Source organism: Chlamydotis macqueenii, chromosome 1 (genome assembly GCF_036417535.1).
Source record: "Chlamydotis macqueenii isolate bChlMac1 chromosome 1, bChlMac1.mat, whole genome shotgun sequence".
NCBI lineage: Eukaryota > Metazoa > Chordata > Aves > Otidiformes > Otididae > Chlamydotis > Chlamydotis macqueenii.
The window spans coordinates 196,215,170-196,234,535 of NC_141556.1; the positions used below are offsets into that span (position 1 = coordinate 196,215,170).

General features: G+C 38.8%; 1 protein-coding gene across 1 annotated transcript in view; it reads left to right on the forward strand.

Moving 5' to 3' along the window:
- The window catches only part of MICU2 (mitochondrial calcium uptake 2), a 149,638-nt gene that overhangs the window by 68,113 nt on the left and 62,159 nt on the right, over nucleotides 1-19,366 (forward strand). The window contains exon 2 of the mRNA XM_086739521.1: nucleotides 14,293-14,440. Coding sequence (XP_086595647.1) covers nucleotides 14,293-14,440 — 148 coding nt within the window. The remainder of the gene's footprint in view (nucleotides 1-14,292; nucleotides 14,441-19,366) is intronic.

Genomic DNA, 19,366 nt, shown 5'->3' on the forward strand with positions numbered 1-19,366 from the left:
GGTACAGGTTTTTGCTAGATTCAGATGCTGCAGAGAAGAAAATCGTAGTGCTGTGTTGTGACCTTGCAGTCTCGCTGAAGGTGCAGTGGTGATGGGCTTTGAAGGGAGGATCGAGAAAACATGCTTGAACTTTCATTATAGAAGGAAAGTTCAAAATTAGAGGATGGAACTTATAAACACTAGTAAAAAATGAAGGGTCGTTACAGCTCTGGTGTAATCAGGAATACACTGGTTTTACACTCTGTAATGTCTCCAATTAAAATAAATATTTGTCAGTGTTACCTTGTTCACAGTGTTTCATATTGAATTTATTTAGACTTTCAGGATAATGGTTACTGAAACTACTGAGTGTAACAGGGATCTTAATTGATATAAATCTAGTATCCTGGACAGTCAGCTCCTTGATCACTGGTTTAGAGGTACTAAGACATTTTCTCTTTGGAAATAATGTGTGTGTATACATTTGATGAATGCAAGCTTCTGTTACCTTCTGTTGGTGTCGTTAACTTTGTCTCATCTGTTCATTTTCTGTAGGTTTCTTTTGTTAGAGGCTGTCAACAACTAATTTTAAAAGTTCTGATCTACATAGCAATCTACGGGAGCGTTTAGGATCATTCTTACCAGTTTTGCGTGTGATGCATTTTGCAGCCTATTGAAAACTTAAAACATTACACGTCTTTGATAATAATGCATGCTTGGTTCAAAGTAAATATGTTGATGTAAATAAGCAGATTTCTATATTTCTGAATTCTTGTTTCAAATATTTTTAATTAATTTTGAATGTTTTCATTTTGGAAAATAATGTTGATTAAAATGTTTAATTAGTAAATGAGAATACCAGAATTTAGATAAAACTTTCACTGTGATTTCTGTTTTTCTGGACAAGTGGTGCAGCAGGACTGTCTTAGCTGTCTCTCTTCATCCAGCCTTTCCATATGTGATCTCTGTCAAATGAAAATGCTTTAGAAGAAAAATTCTGCATAGGTAGAAAGTTTAAAAAAATAAGCAAGACTAGGAAAAATACGTCTGGTCATTGGAAAATATAGTATGTTTTAAGACATTCATGTTTTACACATAACATTGTCACAAGATCATTGACTCCTACAGAAAACAAATCCTTTGTTTAGAAGTTAAGTCAGCAGCTTTATGGAGAAATAAATATAATTTTACAACTTAATTACAATGTAAACATTTCTTGTGGTTGCAATGACTTTGTTGTTATTGTTGTATTAATCTTACAGGACATATGGATGTTTGTTTTGGCTCCCTCCTAGGACCTGCTAAATCCTCTGAGCATAACTGTGACCTTCTTCTAAAGAGCTGAACTTGTTAGCCGTTTGTCATCTATGTGACTAAACCTTTAATAAATTTAACAAAAGAAAAAAGAACGGAAAGCTTTAAAGAGATTCTGTTTTCTTTCTTTTACATTTTGTTATTCTCTGATTAATTTACCACTGTGGAAGTTTTATCTAATAGTGTTAGTTCACTGTGTTTAAAAGTGAAGAATTTCACACTTCCCAGATGCTGTTGAATGCTCTGGGAGGGTTGGTGGTGGTAGGCTTTTTCTATGGCAACCTAATGAGTTAACTCCCCATCACTTATGGCACCTTTTTAAGTACCAGGCTCTCTGAGAACTGAGAAAACATCCTGGTGTACCATAGGTAATAATGGGGTTTAAAATATTGTAGACTTTTTGTTGAGTGAGGAGTGTATTGTGCCAGATTCAGCTAAGTATTTATTTTGGTTTTAATTTGGTTACTCATGCAGAAGAACCTGGAACACAGCTGGATTTTTTTTTTCCATTTTCTTATTTATTTCTGCCATTTGCATGTGCCTTTAACTTACAAAATTTTGTTGTAAAAGGACTGGAGAAAAGCTTAAAAAATCTTATTTTTTTCCCCAGGAAAGTTTCAAGCTTCTGGGGGACCAGTAATGTGATTAGCTCTGTAATGTTCATGTTACCACAGAAGGGAATTCTGACTCAGTTTTCCTATCTTTCCAGCAATCTATCACGTCTAGGATTCTCATATATTTGTTCTTAAGGGAATATTTTTTTAGTATTACCTACTATTTAGGCTCTTCTTTATTATAAATAGTGATGGTATGGGTTTTTTTTTTAATTTCAGAATATTTATAGCAAACACTTGTGTAGTTGCATGCCCTCTTCTATTCTGTTGTGTTTTGGTTTTGGGTTTTTTTTTAATTAAAAAAAAAAACAAACCACAAACTGTAAAATTCCTGATTCCTTTACTGGTAAATGTTTTTAAGTAGCTTTGCTGTGTAAAGCCATCATACCAGTGTTCAACTGGTATATACACTGGTATGATGTACAGTGACTTGTGATACTGTTAAATAAATCCCTGTGTGGATTTATTTAAGGCTTTAAGAGCCTTAAAGCACCACCTTGTAGATGCTGTGACCAAGAAGATGTCTCTTTCCATGAAGAATAAATTCAGGGCTCCTGTCTCAGTTGAGCACCAGCCAACAGACCTTTCTTCCAAGATCCACTGCACTTCTGAACTATTTGAGTTTTCTTTATGTAAAAGCCTTCCAAAAGGGAGATATGGAAATTTGGATAAATTCATAACAATTAAAAGTTTCTTTTGAAGTATTTGCAGGCTGACTAAATAGAAGCGCTCGTTTACAGAGAGAGATGACAGCTAGTGCATATGATGCTTGCATATTTAAGATTTTAATCATTTTTTTAAATCTTTGGTCGTATAATATAAGTGTTCTTAAGCCTTACGTAGTTCATCTTTGTTTGGTTTGGTTTGGTTTGAGTTACATTTACTCCTCTATACAGAAGCATAGTTCTTAGTCCAGGAAGATGAAATCACAGGGTATTTCTGCTGTGGAGGTGCTTGTCCTTAGTAGAGAAGTAATTTTAAGGCCATAGGTTCTACCACTGCATGATTGCTTTCCATCAGTGCTGTGTTAGCCTGGTCAGCAACTGTAACACGTGCTCTATGTCTTGTAATGCAATCCCAGTGTTGTGGTGAAAATTCCCTGGCAGACCAAGTCCCAAGTACCTAGGTTAAAAATTAACGGGATTCGCATTTTAATGTGTAAATATTTGGCACGTGACGTGTTTCAGCGAGTGACACGGAACTCTAAAGCTGTTCTACATCTACTTTTGAGGAAGGCACCGTGGATTCAGCCACTGCTTAAAACATTTTGAATGTGCAAACATGTTAACAACAGTGCTTAAACAAGATCGGTAGTCTGAAATGTGTTTCAAAAACATGGAAGCGGCAATCTTCTCTGACAGGGAGGCAGTTTCCTTCACAGTGTTTCCCTTGAAGCACATAACATTGTCTGTAAAATATCGTGTCAGTGTAATGCATTTTCAGGAATGCTTTTCAGACAAAACCTAGTCTACCATTTGACTGTCTACTGTTAAAGCCATTAACTTTTTTCCTGTTCGTACCGTTGTTACAGGACCAAGCACTGTGACAGTAAAAAACTTTTAAAGCTGTAAAGCATCAGGTAAATGTATTGCACTGGCAGCTGGCATGAGTTGGACTGCAAAAATTCCCACACTTTGAAGTTGCACTTCTCAAACTTAGACATACATAGTCCTGTTTTGAAGGGCGTGCAGTTAAACTGTATCATCATGTAGTAAATGGATTATCTCTTGACGTAGTTCAGAACAGATCAAGTAGAGCTACTGTCTGAGTTACTCAAACAAAGCGAGAAGCTTTTTGAAAAGGACATGTGGTTTCCTTCTACAGAGCAAGCACACGTAAGAGGTAAACTCCTGTTAACTTGAAAAGTTGTAAAGATTGCAAGCCCCGGGTAAGCAAAAAGTTCAAATGGCTTAGAGCCTCTCCCAGCTCCTCCTGAGAATGTCTTCTGAGAAACACTCCATACATCATTTGAATTAATAATATACATCTCTGAGGGAGGAAAAAAAAGATACAGCATTTTAGAGGCAAGTTGTTAAGCTCCATGTATCAATTACACATTTGCACATAGCATCTTTCAAGAATACCTACCTCTTCTTACCTTTAAAGGTAGATGTATTTGTGTCTTCGCATTTTAACTGCACTTCAGTGTGATTGAGTGAAAAAGATCAGTGAGAAGTAGGTACAACACATTTTTCACTCAAGCCTACTGACTGTCAAATACAATAGTGGGGTGCTGAGCTTTCCCAGAAAGCTGTAGGAACATGTTTCCTGGGCGCTGACCTTTGCTACGTGGTCCCCCCGCCACCCTGTATGTGTTTAGTACTTCTGCATGAGGGTGTTTGAGCGGTGTGTCAGCCTCGGTAGGGGAATGTGTCAGCAGGGCGGTGTGATAACTTGCAAGTTGAGGTGTAAATGTATGGTTTGTTAAATGAACTGGTTCTCTGGCTTGTTAGAGCTGAGGCACCTTATCTGCCTTTGTTATATTCGATTGGTGGAAATGCGTTAGTTTCCGACTTCTTTTTAAGTTTGTGTTCAGTTCTGCTAAGGCTGAAATTTCTAGAATTGAATAGTGAAAATAAGAAAACATCTAAACTTAAACTATTTTCTGTATTATCCTTATGTTTGGGTTAATTCTCCGTTTGGTATGGGTTCTAGTAACAGTGGAAGATCTGCTCTGTGTGCACCACTTTAGTCTGAACTCGGTGAAATACAAAGAGTGGGAGAGAAAAATTAAAACCAAAAATGTCGGGTGTTTAGACGCAAATAAACTGTTCAGCTTCTGCTTCAGATGTAACCATCACTAATTAGTATTAGCATAGCAGAATTGTCTGAGCAGCTATTGAAAGAAAGAAGCAGAGCGGCACCTGTTGCATAGAAAGGGCTTCATCTAATTTTGGAGTATTTATATTCAGCAGTGCTCAGAGTAGCCAGACATAAGGCTATTGCATTCTCGTTCTCTGATTGTCCTCCTTTTAGCAGTCTCTTCTCTGTCTCAGAAGAAGCTCCTGAGAAGGTATTTTAATCTTTTGTCAGTTTCATATTTAGGCTGTTAGAGCTTTTAGTAATGTAGTTGTTTGTTTAGTTTCACATTGCTAAACAGTAATTCAAATACTTAGAACTTATTTCCAAATAGAAATCAATGCTTTTTTTCCTCTTCTTTTCTGGCTTACTTTATGTCCAGGCTTGGAGTTTGATCTGCAAGGTCAAAAAATATGACATTAAAAAAAAGAATACAGATCAATTCACTTCACAGGAACATTTTGCTTCTAATCTTATGTCTTTGACTTGATGTTGATTTTGGTAACTGGTACATTTGATCGAGACTCTGCATAATACACAGCTCACATTCTTTGTTGTGAAAGCACAAACTACTTCAGCACATGCTTATACAAGCTTTCTTAAATATTGCGATCTTGAGCTTTCTGTAAGTCACATATTTCTGTCAAATTGGTTTCTTGTCAAAACTCTTTTTCATCTGTCAATTATTGCATCATATGAAAGTTTCAAACCTTGAGCTCCAAGCATTATCCTCTGTGCATTCAGCAGCACGCATGCTGAGTATGTTAACATGTGCAGCGGGGTTTGAGGTTCAGTTAAATTTTCTGTTATTTTGATCATTTCAAATTGGATTGAGTTGAAATTGAGATACAATAATGACATGAGTTAACTGCAAAGTTCTCGTCAGTCTTACAGAAATTTGATACTGAGTTGCTAAATCCATCTGTAGATCTAGTGCGAATTAATGGTCCAAACCTAAGGCTCCCAGAGAGCCGGCTGGCACCAACTGGATTTTAATTATGTCCCACACATTGGTTTAATTATCCTTAGAGTAGGTAAAATGAGTGGTGCAAGTTAACTCTTCCCAATCAGGAAAGAAAAAAACAACATTGATCCTCTTAAAGAAGGGGGAGGAGAAAGGTTTATAGCTTCCCCTCCGCCAAAGGGAAAGATGTATAGATGATGGAAGAACAGAGAGGCAAAATAAGTAGATTATATGGAAAGGAATAGAGTGAAGAAAGAAAAATTATGTTGTGATAAATTAACTGGAAAACATAGACTTTTATAAGTAGAAAAAAATTAAGATGAAAAACATATAAAAGGTGCAGGCACATCAAAACACCAAATTCAGTGCAAAAGGAGAAAAAGTAAAATGAACGGAAGAGGAAGATGTAATTTTAAATTTAAGGGAGAGATAAGTATATACTTATTTTAAGTCATTTGTGACTCATAATCAGCTGCAAATATTTGAGTTGGTACACAAGTACTTACGTTTTGAATAGATGCAGAATTTGCTTAGCAGTGTTACCAAAATCACATCACAGTGATCAGCAGTGTTACAAGAAATCACAGGTAAGGGCAGGGTTTTATTTATGTAACCTTTATTTTTATTGAATGTATTTTTTTAAAAGAAAGAAGTTGAAAGATAGAGTAAATATAGGGTTTTTACTTTACTTAAGTTTGCTATTTTTCATACCAAAAAAAAATCAAAGCCAAAAATTTAACACCGTGAATTCTTTATTAGCATCCTGATAAACAGATTCATTACATCAATCTGAAAATCAATTGTAAGAAGTAATGTTGTTCCCGTTAAGCGTTTCGCAGTGCAGGAAGCCAAGAAGGAAACCATAGTCTTCGGTAATGCTTACAGACGCCAGTGGCTGGTCAGCTGCTGATCCCTTGCCATGTCGACTGCAGAGGAAAACACTTACATCCTTCTAGAGTCCTTTTTATGTGATTCAATTCTAATTTACCATCCACTATCATAGCTTTACTATGGACATTCTCAATTTGGTGTTGGAGGCTTGACATAAAACCACAAAGGCTCCTAAATTCCAAGTTAAAGCTGAAACTTCACTCTGAATGCACAGGGTTGTGCGGCACTGCTGTGGAGCGTGTGGGAACACCCAGCGTTTGAAGCCCTGGCTGTACCCACACACAATAGCACAAGTTAAGGATGGAATTTCAGCCTGAGCCTTAACGTTAATGCGGCATAGCTCTTTGTGGTTTGATTTCTTCTTACATGGCACTGTTAAAGACAAAAATAAGCCCACATCAATCTCGGAGTCATTTTAAATTATGCTTACAAGAATCACATGCAAGCAATAGCAATAGAGTCTTCTCACACATTGCCTCTCAGTAAATTTGAATTTTTGTATCCTGCTTGCTTTGAGTTTGCACTGTTGGAAACTGCTGAGGTGTTAGATTACACATACCTTAATATCTGAAGTCCAGCCTCAAATACGTAATTGTTTCCTACAGTGTACCTGTCTTTACTTGAAACTCATTTGGTGGAATAGAATTAAAGAGGAAAACTCTGCTTTTCTCCCTGTGCGTGCATTTTTATGAGCAAAATAAGCTTTGACAGTGTTTTCAGAAACGTCGAGAATGTCAGATCTTTTTTATCTGAAGGACTCCTTGGATGACTCAGGAAAAAGTACTTGGAAATTAGTCAGGACTTAATTGAAGTGGGGAGAATACTGAATTGTTGAGAGAGAGCTTACTCCCTTTTGCATGTTTTAAAGGGGTACTTTAAAAGAAGATCTTAATTTTAAGTGATTGAATGAGCCTTTTCTTCAAAACGTGATTTTTATTCAGTCTTTGGTTACGCATTTGGAATAGTGATTAGAATAGTTACTCAGTCTTTTATCCCTTCTCAGAGCAAATGAGAGTTATGCTTCTAACCTTTTTTCTAGAAAATCCCTAACTCTCTACTTATTCCCATGTACTTCTATCTTTTACCAACTGTCTTCGGTGGGTCCAGCATCCCTGCTTGCTGAAGACATGGAGAGATGCATATTGGTGAAGAGAACAACAGTGAAGGAGGAGGAAGCAGCTTTTAAAAGAGCATGTAAGCTGCTGTTGTAGACCTGTCTATATTTTAAACTTGGCCACATGACATGGCGTGTACCTGCTCCAGTATGCCCGTGTTGCCTTCTCTTAGACAGTAGATCTGCTTTTGCTCAGGATTAGGGAGTGTCCTAAACCGTAGTTTCAGGAATAACTTGATCACTGACAGTTGTAGTCCAGAAACAGCAAACAATTTAATGGAAAGACGTGGTGAAGTTAAAGCAAAGAGTATGGTACTCCAGAACACCTTCTAAAATGATTATTTTGGTTTGGGGAATAAGCATAGTAAAGTGTTATGCTCATACTGTTTATTTAGGTTATGAGAGTGGTTTTATGTGGTGAAATGGAGAAGAGCTAAGGCAGTATGGGGGTCGTGGTTGGCAGTGTGGCTAACAGAAGTGTGATGACCAAAATATGAGAAAGATGTCACTCAAAGCTTAATTAAATGCTAAGAGTATGATTAAGGAGGAAATTAAGAAGAGTGAGCATAACATCATCAGTGCTAATCTTTAAAGGGCAAACATCCAGCTAGGTTCAATTTAATTAAAATTGCAGAAGTAATTGTATTGAATATTTTTGTCAAATTATAAATTATATGGCTTGCACCTGAAGAGTCATCACTTTTTTGATGTCATTAGAACTTGATTGTGAATTTCTAGTCTCTGATGCCAAATGTAGCAGATTCAAGTCCTTAATTGCTATTAAACCAAATTGAACAGTATTATTGTGGGTTTTGGAAGACGTTGTGAGTAAGATGGCAATTAAAAGACCTTACGTCATCATGATGTGCTATTTGAGTATGTCGCCATTGGTGCTACCTGCCTTCACTCTGGACAGTAAAAATCTCCATATTCCATACACACTTTCTTGTCTGTCTGAAGCATGTAACACCTCTTCCACCATCTCTTCTCTGAGCTTCTGCTCTCCCAGATTTTTCTTCTTTCATGCAATAGAGTTGTGCAAACATGTTCGGTGTGAAGGGAGGTCAACTTTTTTTTGTAGTACTCTGTCTCTCCCTGCATCTTCAGAATTGTCTGTCCAGATAGCTAAAAAAAAGTCCCTGTAATTGTACTCCAGAACTGCCATTCTCGCCGCTCATTATAAAGGTGGCCCAGATTAACCACATTTAATGGAGATACTGGTGGTGTAGCTGTATGAAGCTCCAGTGGAGAGCCCAGCTCAGTCACCTTGGTAACTTGCCCATAGGCACTAGCAGGTTGCTATTAGGATGCCCTGAAGCTTTTTCTTCTCTGGGTTGAAAAAGCCCCATTCGCTCAGCTTCCAGATGTTCTGTAGTAAAAAGGATCTTAATAAAAACATTCAGATTATTTTTTTCTTTGGTTTTGTGCAAAGTGCACAGACACTTCGGGAAATTTCAGCCTTTATTCTTGTAACTGTTGTGGGGGGTAAAACTTATTCCATGTTTTTGAAATATTTTGATAGGCTTTTCATTTTGTCTGTACATGTTTCTCTCCAAGACCTTCACCGAGATCTGCCTTGTGCAGATAACTGAAGACATTTTGCTTCCATATTATATTTCTGCACTCCTCATTCTTGCACATTCTTTTTTTTTTTTTTTCCCTTTAACATTAACATACTTGGAGTATGCAGTAGAGGCTGTCACAGTAACCACACTAAAACATGGGGGGAAAGCAGAAATAAAGACACTTGTCACCATAAAGATGATGACATGTAGTCCAACCCCCTTGCCAGGAGCAGGGACATCTCCAACCAGATCAGGTTGCTCAGAGCCTCACTCAACCTGCATTTGAGTGTTTCCAGGGATGGGGCACCTACCACCTGGGCAACCTGTGCCAGTGTTCTACCACTCTCATTGTAAAAAATTTTTTCCTAATGTCTAATCTGAATCTACCTCCCTCTATTTTAAAAGCATAACCCCTTGTCCTTTCACAATAGCCCTTGTATTTCCTTTAGGCCCTGCTAAAAAGTTTCTCCCTGTCTTTCCTGTAGGCCCCTTTTAGGTACTGGAAGACCGCTGTAAGGTCTCCCCAGAGCCTTCTCTTCTCCAGGCTGAACAGCCCCAATTCTCTCAGCCTGTCCTCATACGAGAGGTGCTCCAGCCCTCTGATCATCTTTGTGGCCCTCCTCTGGACTCGCTCCAACTCGTCCATGTCCTTGGGGGGCTCCAGAGACAGATGCAGTACTCCAGGTGGGGTCTCACAAGAGCAGAATAGAGTGGCAGAACCCACCTCCCTTAACCTGCTGGCCATGCTTCTTTTGATGCAGCCCAGAATGCGGTTGGCTTTCTGGGCTGCAAGCACACATTGCCTGCTCATGTTGAGCTTCTTGTCCACCAGCACTCCCAAGTCCTCCTCAGGGCTGCTGTCAATCCATTCTCCGCTCAGCCTGTATTTGCGCTTGGGATTGCCCCAACCCATGTGCAGGACCTTGCTCTTGCCCTTGTTGACCTTCATGAGGTTTGCACGGGCCCACCTGTCTCCAGCCTCTGGATGGCATGCCTTCCCTCAAGTGTGTCGACTGCACCACGCAGCTTGGTGTCATCGGCAAACTTGCTGAAGGTGAACTCTATCCCACTGTTCATGGCACTGACAAATATGTTAAACAGGGCCCGTCCCAATACCGACCCCTGAGGAACACCACTCATCACTAGTCTCCACTTGGACGTTGAGCCGTTGACCACAACTTTTTCAGTGCAGCCATCCGGCCAATTCCATATCCACTGAATGGTCCATCCATCAAACCCATGCCTCTCCAGTTTAGAGACAAGGATGTCGTGCGCAACAGTGTCAAATGCTTTGCACAAGTCCAGGTAGATGATGTCAGTTGCTCGGCCTTTGTCTACCAGTGCTGTCACCCTGTCATAGAAGACCACCAAATGGGTCAGGCACAATTTGCCCTTAGTGAAGCCATGTTGGCTGTCACCAATCACTTCCTTATTTTCGCATGGTTTCCAGGAGGATCAGCCCCACGACCTTGCCAGGCAGAAAGGTGAGACTGACCAGCCTGTAGTTCCCTGGGTCTTCCTTGTTTCCCTTTTTGAAAATGGGGGTTATGTTTCCCCTTTTCCAGTCAGTGGGAACTTCACCAGACTGAGACAGCACAGCTGATGTGTTTCATCCCGTAAGATCTGCTTATCGCATTTGTGCTAGTATTTGAAGCTGACTTTCTGAAGAAATGACCCGTGTTCCCAAGGCTCTTTTGCAAATCAGAGATGCTGTTTTCATGAAAAGAAAGGGACTTGATGAATCTTTAGTCACACGTTATTGTAATTCTGATGGGAATATGTTCTCTTCCAAATACAAGGTGCTCTTTAGAGTTCCTATGTGAACATGTGCCTATATATTTTAGTTAAAATTGTAGATTGCTGTAATTCGGTGCTTTGATATCAGTATCAAGTTTAGTTTTAGACAGAATTCAGAGAAATACTGCAAGTTAAGAAACCTGAAAATCCAGTTGGTTTGAAGATGTTGTAGGATTAGGTCTTTAGTTCTTGTCTAAACTTTCTTATTCTGTATTTGTACAGAAATATTGCTTTCCGTTACATAATTTTAGTTAAAGGACAACTGTGAAGCGATTCTCCTTTTTTTTAAAAAAATTGCCCTTGGGCAAAAATTTCTCATGTTATTATGAGAGGGAGATTATTTTAATAAGAATGCTGCATGTTAATACCCAGCAAGTATGAAGTGTTCATTTGATATCTGTAATGTTTCTTAACTAAGCAATTACAGAGTCACTTGTCCCCCGAAGTTTTAAAAATAATAAAGCTAAAGTTCTCGTTACATTAGATTTATTTTTAAACGGTGTTGTCCAGAACGTGCAGATCTGAGTCACAGAGCAGCAGCAGTGCGGCTTGTGTTGTAGGCCATGATGAAGCTCCATACTACGTGAGAAGCTTAAAGGAGTGATATTGATACAAAATGCTCGTATCTAAAACAAACCAAACCTTGGCTTCAGGTACTTACAAGTAGCCCTCGTTCTCCTTGCATATCAGAATATGACTGGTTTAATTCTAAATTATGAGTATCTGGGGTTTTTTCTTGTTGTTAGTCCCTTCCCCCCCCCATCTTCATTGAAACCCAAGGTGTGAGGGAAGCAAACCCGCTACACGGGGAAACTAAAATTGACTATAACAAGGTGCTTGTATTGTGCAGTCAAGTATTTCAACAAGTGCTTAATGCTAACACAAAGGTGCATGGGTTTAAATGGCAAGTTGCAACTTTCTATTTAGAGCTATAATTAGGTATAACATAATTTTTGATGGTGATTGTTGTATCCAGGCTATCACTATAGTTTTTCCAGTTGTACCCATTGTCTTGAGATCCCCAAATTGTACGAACATATGGTCCCCATATCCAGTTATGGACCACGGTGTGTAGAGAAAAAGGAAACCTAATGACACGAAGTTGAAATGCTCCATCTTCTTCTCTGATGTGTTATTGTCCACTGAACTGTTTTTTTTTAAATGGACTGGTTATTGACCACAGCTTGAGGTCTACCTTCCTCTTCCCAGAGTACTTCACTTCAAAGGAGTGGTCATTACTCTCAGACCACATTGAGTCTCATTGTTTGGAGCTGCTTATATCAGTATTAGTCCTCCATCGCTTTCCTCTGCCTTGTAAGCCTGACACTAAACCTAATGGTTTTTATTTTAACTTTAGGGCCCAGTCCGACAGATAGAAGTTATCATCCCAAGACCGTTGTATGTTCATCATATCAGCTAGCTCCCCTGCTGTTTTTGCCACTTCACACCAAAGGTCTGGCATGTTGTCAGCTGGGTGCAGAAAATGTAACTGCTGATGCTTAACTCCGCAGTTGTTCCAACTCAGCGAGGACTGAATTATCAGTCCCCGTCCTGGAGGAACAGCGAGTTAAAACTAAAGTGTCAGAAGTCTGACCACAGCTTTTAAGTGGTTCAGAGTCCCATTCCCTTCTTGCTTGCTTGCTCCCTGGATGCGTGCACAAACGCACAGGCACCCTGTTACCTGCTACGATACTTGCAAATACCTGTCCACATTCCCGATGTTTGTAGCAACCTCCCGTGCAGCTGGGTGCCTGTTACCTTGCGTGTCGCTGAAACCAGTGCTGACTTCAGCAAAACCAGGCGAGGTGTTCCTGCTGGTCTCCCCACTCCTCTGTTCACATACGGCCTGCCCGCCTGTGTTCCACAGTTCTCCCCATGAACACACTCAGTAGAGCGATTGTATTTTATCATCAACTGGTGAGACCCTCACTGCACCTGCAGCTGGTCTGAGTGGAACCAGGAGTTCCACTTACATCGGAGCCGCTTACATCGTCCTGTCTCAGGAGTAACCCGATGTGCAAAATGCAGCATATACCAGCACTGGACTGGACTGCTCAAATGCCAGGCAGTCCATGGGAATGATTCAGAAACTGAAAACTGTGTAAACAAGTAACGGTCATTTGCTGGAAGATGGGGTCCAGCACCTCGGTAGGCCGTGTCCTAGGCTGTACCCACTCATCGGCATCGCGCACTGAGTAATGCCACAGGCACTGAGCTAGCTGCAGATCTGTCTTGCTGTTTACTGACTTGTTTCAAGTGTGTTCAAACTGAGATCTTGGTACTTGGCCTTGGATTTTCTTGCTTTTCCTTCATGTTCTCACGTCTTTGAATAGTACTAAAATTGAATGATGATGCTGGTGGTAAAATTGTCCCATGATTAATGTTCAAATACACACAGTGTGTTCTGAATTTTAGATTGTCTTGTTTTCCTGTTGTCACTTACTATCTCTGAAATCCTAAAATGTAAGTGTTTGTTTCACGGTGTGTCTGTCTTCTCTTCCTCCCAGTGAGTGCTGTTACTACTCGTCAGTGTTGTCAACTTGTATAATTTCGATCATGAGTCTCTCAATATTTAAGAAGGGGAGGAGTTTGAAGTTTTTTGTTTGCCTGACTAGTTGAATCTCTTTGGGTTTGATGATACGATTTCTGATGCTTTTGTCAATATTTTCATTGCTTTTCCAGTTTTTCTAACTTCTCTGAAAGATAGGCCCATGTTTAGAGTAGAACATCGTTACTGCCCCATCTTAGGAGTTGCTCCGCAACTTGATAATTAACTTTAGGAGCAGGTTATTTGCACGAATGCAGACCACATTTCAACTTTTCTGAGCCGGTCACTAACCTGGAAAATACTATTTGCTGTTTTGTGGGGTTTTTGTTGAGTAGCAAGCTGAATTTGGCTCAGCAAGAGTCTGACAAGTAGCAGAGCTGGCAAATGAGGAGGTGCAGGACCATATTGCAAAGAGCAGGGGAGTGGGAGGTGAGGGCAGCCTTTGGTGAGAGCAAGCCATTAATTTGGCTCAACAGTGTTGTTAAGGCATGTTCTCAGTGAAGCCAAAAAATACTTCAAATGTCATATAACCATGTCATTCATTAAGACAATGCCATAAAAGCTTTAATTCCTGGTAGTCGCTTGTTGTGGTTACCCACAAAATATTGAGGTTAATCAAGATAGAGTATAAGATTCTTTCTAATTACAGACTTGATCTACAAATGTAACCATCTTTCTGCACAGATTTTTTTTTTTTTCTGTTTCAGAAGGAAGATGTCGTTAATGCGGAAAGGGATGAAAGACTGTCTCTTCGGAAACATCGCTTCATGCATTTTGCATCTCTGGAATATGAAGGAGAATATTACATGACACCAAGAGATTTCTTGTTCTCAGTAGTGTTTGATCAAGTTGAACGTAAGTTGTTTTCTCATAATTGTATTTGTGAATGAAAATAAACTTGCAGGTCCCCTTAAAGATGTAATTTACAAATCACTGGGATAAGATCCTTTATCAGCAGAAGCCAATTTATAAATGTTGTGCATATGGATTCTCACAGACACCACCACCCTTTACACCACTGAAGTGAGGCTGATGATTTAGAAATCTGGTGACTTGATGATGACATTACGTCTCTGCATAATTTGCACATCTGATCAGTATGTAGTTCCTCAATTACTTACATGCCACAGAAAATAGGAAGACTGTAATATAATAGTGTTCGTACCACTCCTGGCCCCGTTATCTGTCTGTCCACTTTACCAGTAAGTGCTCTGTGACCTTTTTTCTTAGAAGAGACAGTGATGGGAGTGACTTGAATGAGTGCAATGAAACACTGAGCTCAGCTCTAGGTTTATGATTTCAAATCTCCTCTGGTTTATATATAACCTAGTTAAGAACAAATCAAAATTATATATGTGTTTTTTAAAAAGTACTTCTAAAAGCATGTCTTCTGAGGACATGCACACACCAAAAAATAAATGATTGTTGTCCTCTTTTCCTCCTAGTTTTCTGGCCTCATTAACTCTGCCCCCTTCCTTAAGCTTCTTTTATCTGTCTTTGTATCATCTTCTATAATTTCCATGTTACAGTAAATTTTTTTTCTCCATAAATTTGACTTTTACAGCTTTCTAAATAATTTTTTTTGCTTTAGAAAGGTTAATTTTCAGATAAGATAATTGCTCAGAGGACAAATACTCTGTTAGTACGTGTGCTGAGGGAAAGAGGGGAAAATTCCAACTTTAATCATTGTTTGCTGTAGCCTGCCCGTACTGAGCAGGGGAGCATGTCGTCTAGCAAAAGCCATTCATAGCCTGGGATGTTCTGCCCAGCTGGTAGCAAATGTCAGACTTACTTGGGGCTGTTGAACAGGAAAGAGAGAATGGAATTCAAGGTACTGTGGCAAGGCTTGAGAGACAGGGAAGAAGAAGGAGAGCTGAATGCGCTTTGATTTAAGCCTATGGCGAACCTGGAGCAGAACAGAGTTTACTGAGCTGTAAGTGGTCACAGAATAGGACACAAGAATCTGTAATAAAAAAAGTTTTCTTATGTCTGCCAAAAATCTATAGGTGATAAGGATACATGGCTTCACTGCTGACACACAACTTCTAATGTTATACAAAGCTGAATATAAATCCTTAGAAGGACTTTATGACCTTGAGAGTCATGGAGACTCTTAAAATAACTTTTTTTTTTTTTTTTTTTTTTTTTTAATATATGGCTAACAGAAAGAGTTCTTTCCCCTTCAAAGCTTAGGTCAGTAAGTTAAAAACCTAGAAGGGATTTTCTTTTGAGGTTTCCAGCCTGAAACACTGAAAGGCAGTACCTTCAGTTTGGAAGGTATGAGTTTCAGACAGTTGTCTGTGAAAGTAAGGTTAGAGAACTAAGTGTTTCTCAGTCTTAGCAGTTCATACATACTAATTGATTATTCCAACTGTAATAGTACACGTGCAGATTTTTAATGAAGTTGTATGCAAGTAAGATTTATTTGTAATGCAGCCAAGTTAATTTCAGTTACTTTGCTAATATGAGTAGGAAATGGCGTTAAACAGAAAAGAAAAAATGAAGACAAGAAAAAAAAACACGTGAACAAAAAAAAATCTTTGCACTAATGCATGTTTAGCATTTCAAAATGAGGTCAGGCTTACAACAATAGTATCATAGACAATTAATAGAAAAATGTTAATACTTGTATCTAATGCTCCTAAACATTTTTTTAACCATCATTGGTGTGGGTTCTTTGACCAGTAGCATAAAGACAATGGTAAGCAATTGTCTTCAAGTCATATTACTTGGGATTTTAGGTTTTCTTGTAACTACAAAGAGACACAACATTTGTTAGTGGACAAATATGTGGTTTAAGTATTTTAAAGGCAGTGTTTTTTTAAATGTCTTTAGAAGAGTTTTATACAAGGAAAATAAACAGACCTATTTCAAATGTCTGTCCAGATACATTCAGGGTAGATCAAGATGATGGACTTCATAGCAAAGCAGCAATTATTTTTGGAAACTTTCTGCTTATATCATAAAATTAATTCCCTTTCACCTTGAACAGTGGTTTTCAGAAAGTAAAACAGGCATGCCACCACTAAACCTATAAAGCCCTTCCCTTACTGGCATACTGAGATACAATTTTAACATGTGATACTGCGTACCAGTGGTGAGTCTTATAATGCTGAACTTAAAGCTATAATGATTTGGTTGTTCGCGACCTATTTTTGATTAATCACTTTTTTAAAAAAAAAAAAAAAATCTCTCAGAAAAATTTGAAGCACCCTGGCAGTAACCGTTCGTCTTCATAAATATTTGCTTGGAGTTTGCCAGTTGGTTGCTGTCTGTAATAATATGGAAGGCTTAGAGCCGTTCTGTTAGGTCTGTTTCTGCTGTCTTTTTTACAAACAATAGGCAGGAACGTATGACCAGCCTCATGACCAATTTAACTGTGTACATCAAGAAATATTGCTGAGGTGGGTCACAACATTCTGTCACTTTGTTCCTATTCAGAGAGAAACACTCCCAAAGGGGAAAAAGGGAAGTGAAAAGAGGGGATGAGAAGCAGTTATGGGTTGGGAATAGGACTCCTTGTCCAACAGCCTGGGGTTTTTTTGCTCACTGGTGATTGTCATTGGAGAATTACTTTGAAATATCCGGTTAATTTTTAAGCATAATTGAATTTAGAAGAAAGTAAATGTGGTGTTGTGTAAACCAGATGAGTTGCTGGTGCTAGATCAAAAGTACTGACATTAGAAAATACCAAAATATTTTAGCTATGTCCAGATTGTCAAGTGAATTCCTGTACACAGTAGAATGGAATTTATTACTGAAGCTAAAATCTTAGGTGTGCCCTTTGACAAGGTTGCAAAACACGCAATAAATTATGATTTATTATAGAACACTTTCCCAGATAAGAAAACAGATTAACTGTAGTGGAAATATATCAGCTGTCGTACAACCCAAGTGATCTTGAACCCCACTTGATAGACCTTAGTTCACTAGTTCTGCTTGTTTGTTTACCGGTGCATGGGTTTGTCTGTTACTTACTTTCTTTAAGGTAGGCCAAAAATTGTGAAATCTTGGCATTCCTGTTGATTAAATCACACCTGCAAAGTTATTTACTGTTAGGGTGATAATGAAGAAAAATATTTACAGTTTTGTCATCTAAGGAGTATGAGCTGATAACGAATACAGAGTTTCCTGACAGACTTACTTTGTTCTGCATATTGACAAAGCAAAGAGCTCTATAAAGACAGAAAGGCACCGTCCAAAAAAAAATTTACTTTCTTTTAGATGCAATGTTTAACACTGGATTACCTTTGTAAATATTTGCCTAATTCTATTTCTGTTGGTTGTTTTATGGAGGGAAGCAGCCACCTCTTTATAAACAGTGGCAAATATTAAATGAGATATGGTAGCGTGGCGCAGCATTTGTGTTTTGTACCAGTTAACACAGTGCATACTAAGTGCACCGCTGGGATTTTTGGATTCGTGGCTATATGCCATGTAATTTTGTGTTAAAACAATGCTACCACAGGGATGTGTGGGAAACCATTGCAAAACCAGCCAAGTTCTTCTGGGTAATCTGTGGGATGTTCATGTAAACTGTCATACCTAATGCAATGATAGCTTAGTGAAAAAGTGTTTTCTTATTGTGATGTGAAAACTTCTCAATGTCTAGTAATATCTAACGAGAATAATATGAACTTGCTGTGTTGCATCGGAAATTTCTAGCATTTTTAAGATAACAGGTATAAGAAGGATAAAGCTCAGCTGACTTAAATTGAATTTTCATTGCAGTGCAGGAGTATTTTTTAAAGACCCTTCTAGCTTCAAGTAAACTTGTGCTTTAAACAGTTGTGCATACTTAGGCTCATATTCCTGATTATATAGACAGTATTGCATTAGCTATATGGAGCTATCATCACTGGTGTGCTGTTGTTATAGAACGTATAAGAAAATCTGTATTAAATTTTGAAAAGGATACAGAATGTCCTTCAGAAAATGAAGGGCTTGCAGTACATTAAATCTAGACTGTGTTTATGTTCTTTTTTTCTGGGGAAGATTATTCTATTCCTGAAATACCCTCCTCTCTCAAGTAGAAGACAAACATTCAGGTTAGCTTGTCTGGTAACAGTTGATAACTAGTAAGTAAGATCTTGATCCTTTTGTATATACTCAGACCAGATTTAATGTGTCATAGCATCTTCATGTCCCAAACCACTCCTTTATCTGCAGCAAAATAGATTTTCCTGTGTTCTATAGCACCGGGGTGCCGGAGGTGGTATTTGCACAGCAGAGTCCCATCTGTCTGTATTAGCCTGTTGTAAGTTTGCTGGGAGAAGTTATTTGAGCTGGTTAAGCTTTCTGTGAAAACATGGTTGGCAAAAGGTTATGGCAAGTTTGCAGGTTTGATATGATGTGTGGCTTCATGTTGTCACAGCATCAGCGTGGTCATGCCTGTGCATGAATCTGAGGACAGGATGCAATGCAAGGCTGTGATGGCTAGAAAATTGAATTCTCCATTGTCCTTAGTGGAGATCAGTGCTGGTGCAGTCGGTGAGGTTTGGAGAGCCAAGAGGGACCAGCCAGTCGATGGGCACTTCGGAACAAGCTGAGTCAATCTTTTTGTTTCTAGGTCTTGACTTTTTTGCTTCTAGTGGGAGTTCAGATGCCTATACTTCAGTGTGTTCGTTTTGACCTGAATTTCATATACAATAACTAATCAGACTGATAGGAGTCATGTATAAGCATCAGATCTAAAACCTAGAGTTCAAAACCAAAGACTAAGATTAAAGCTTCTGTAAGTGGTGAAGCTCCATATGGGAAGTGAGGATTGAAATGTTGTAT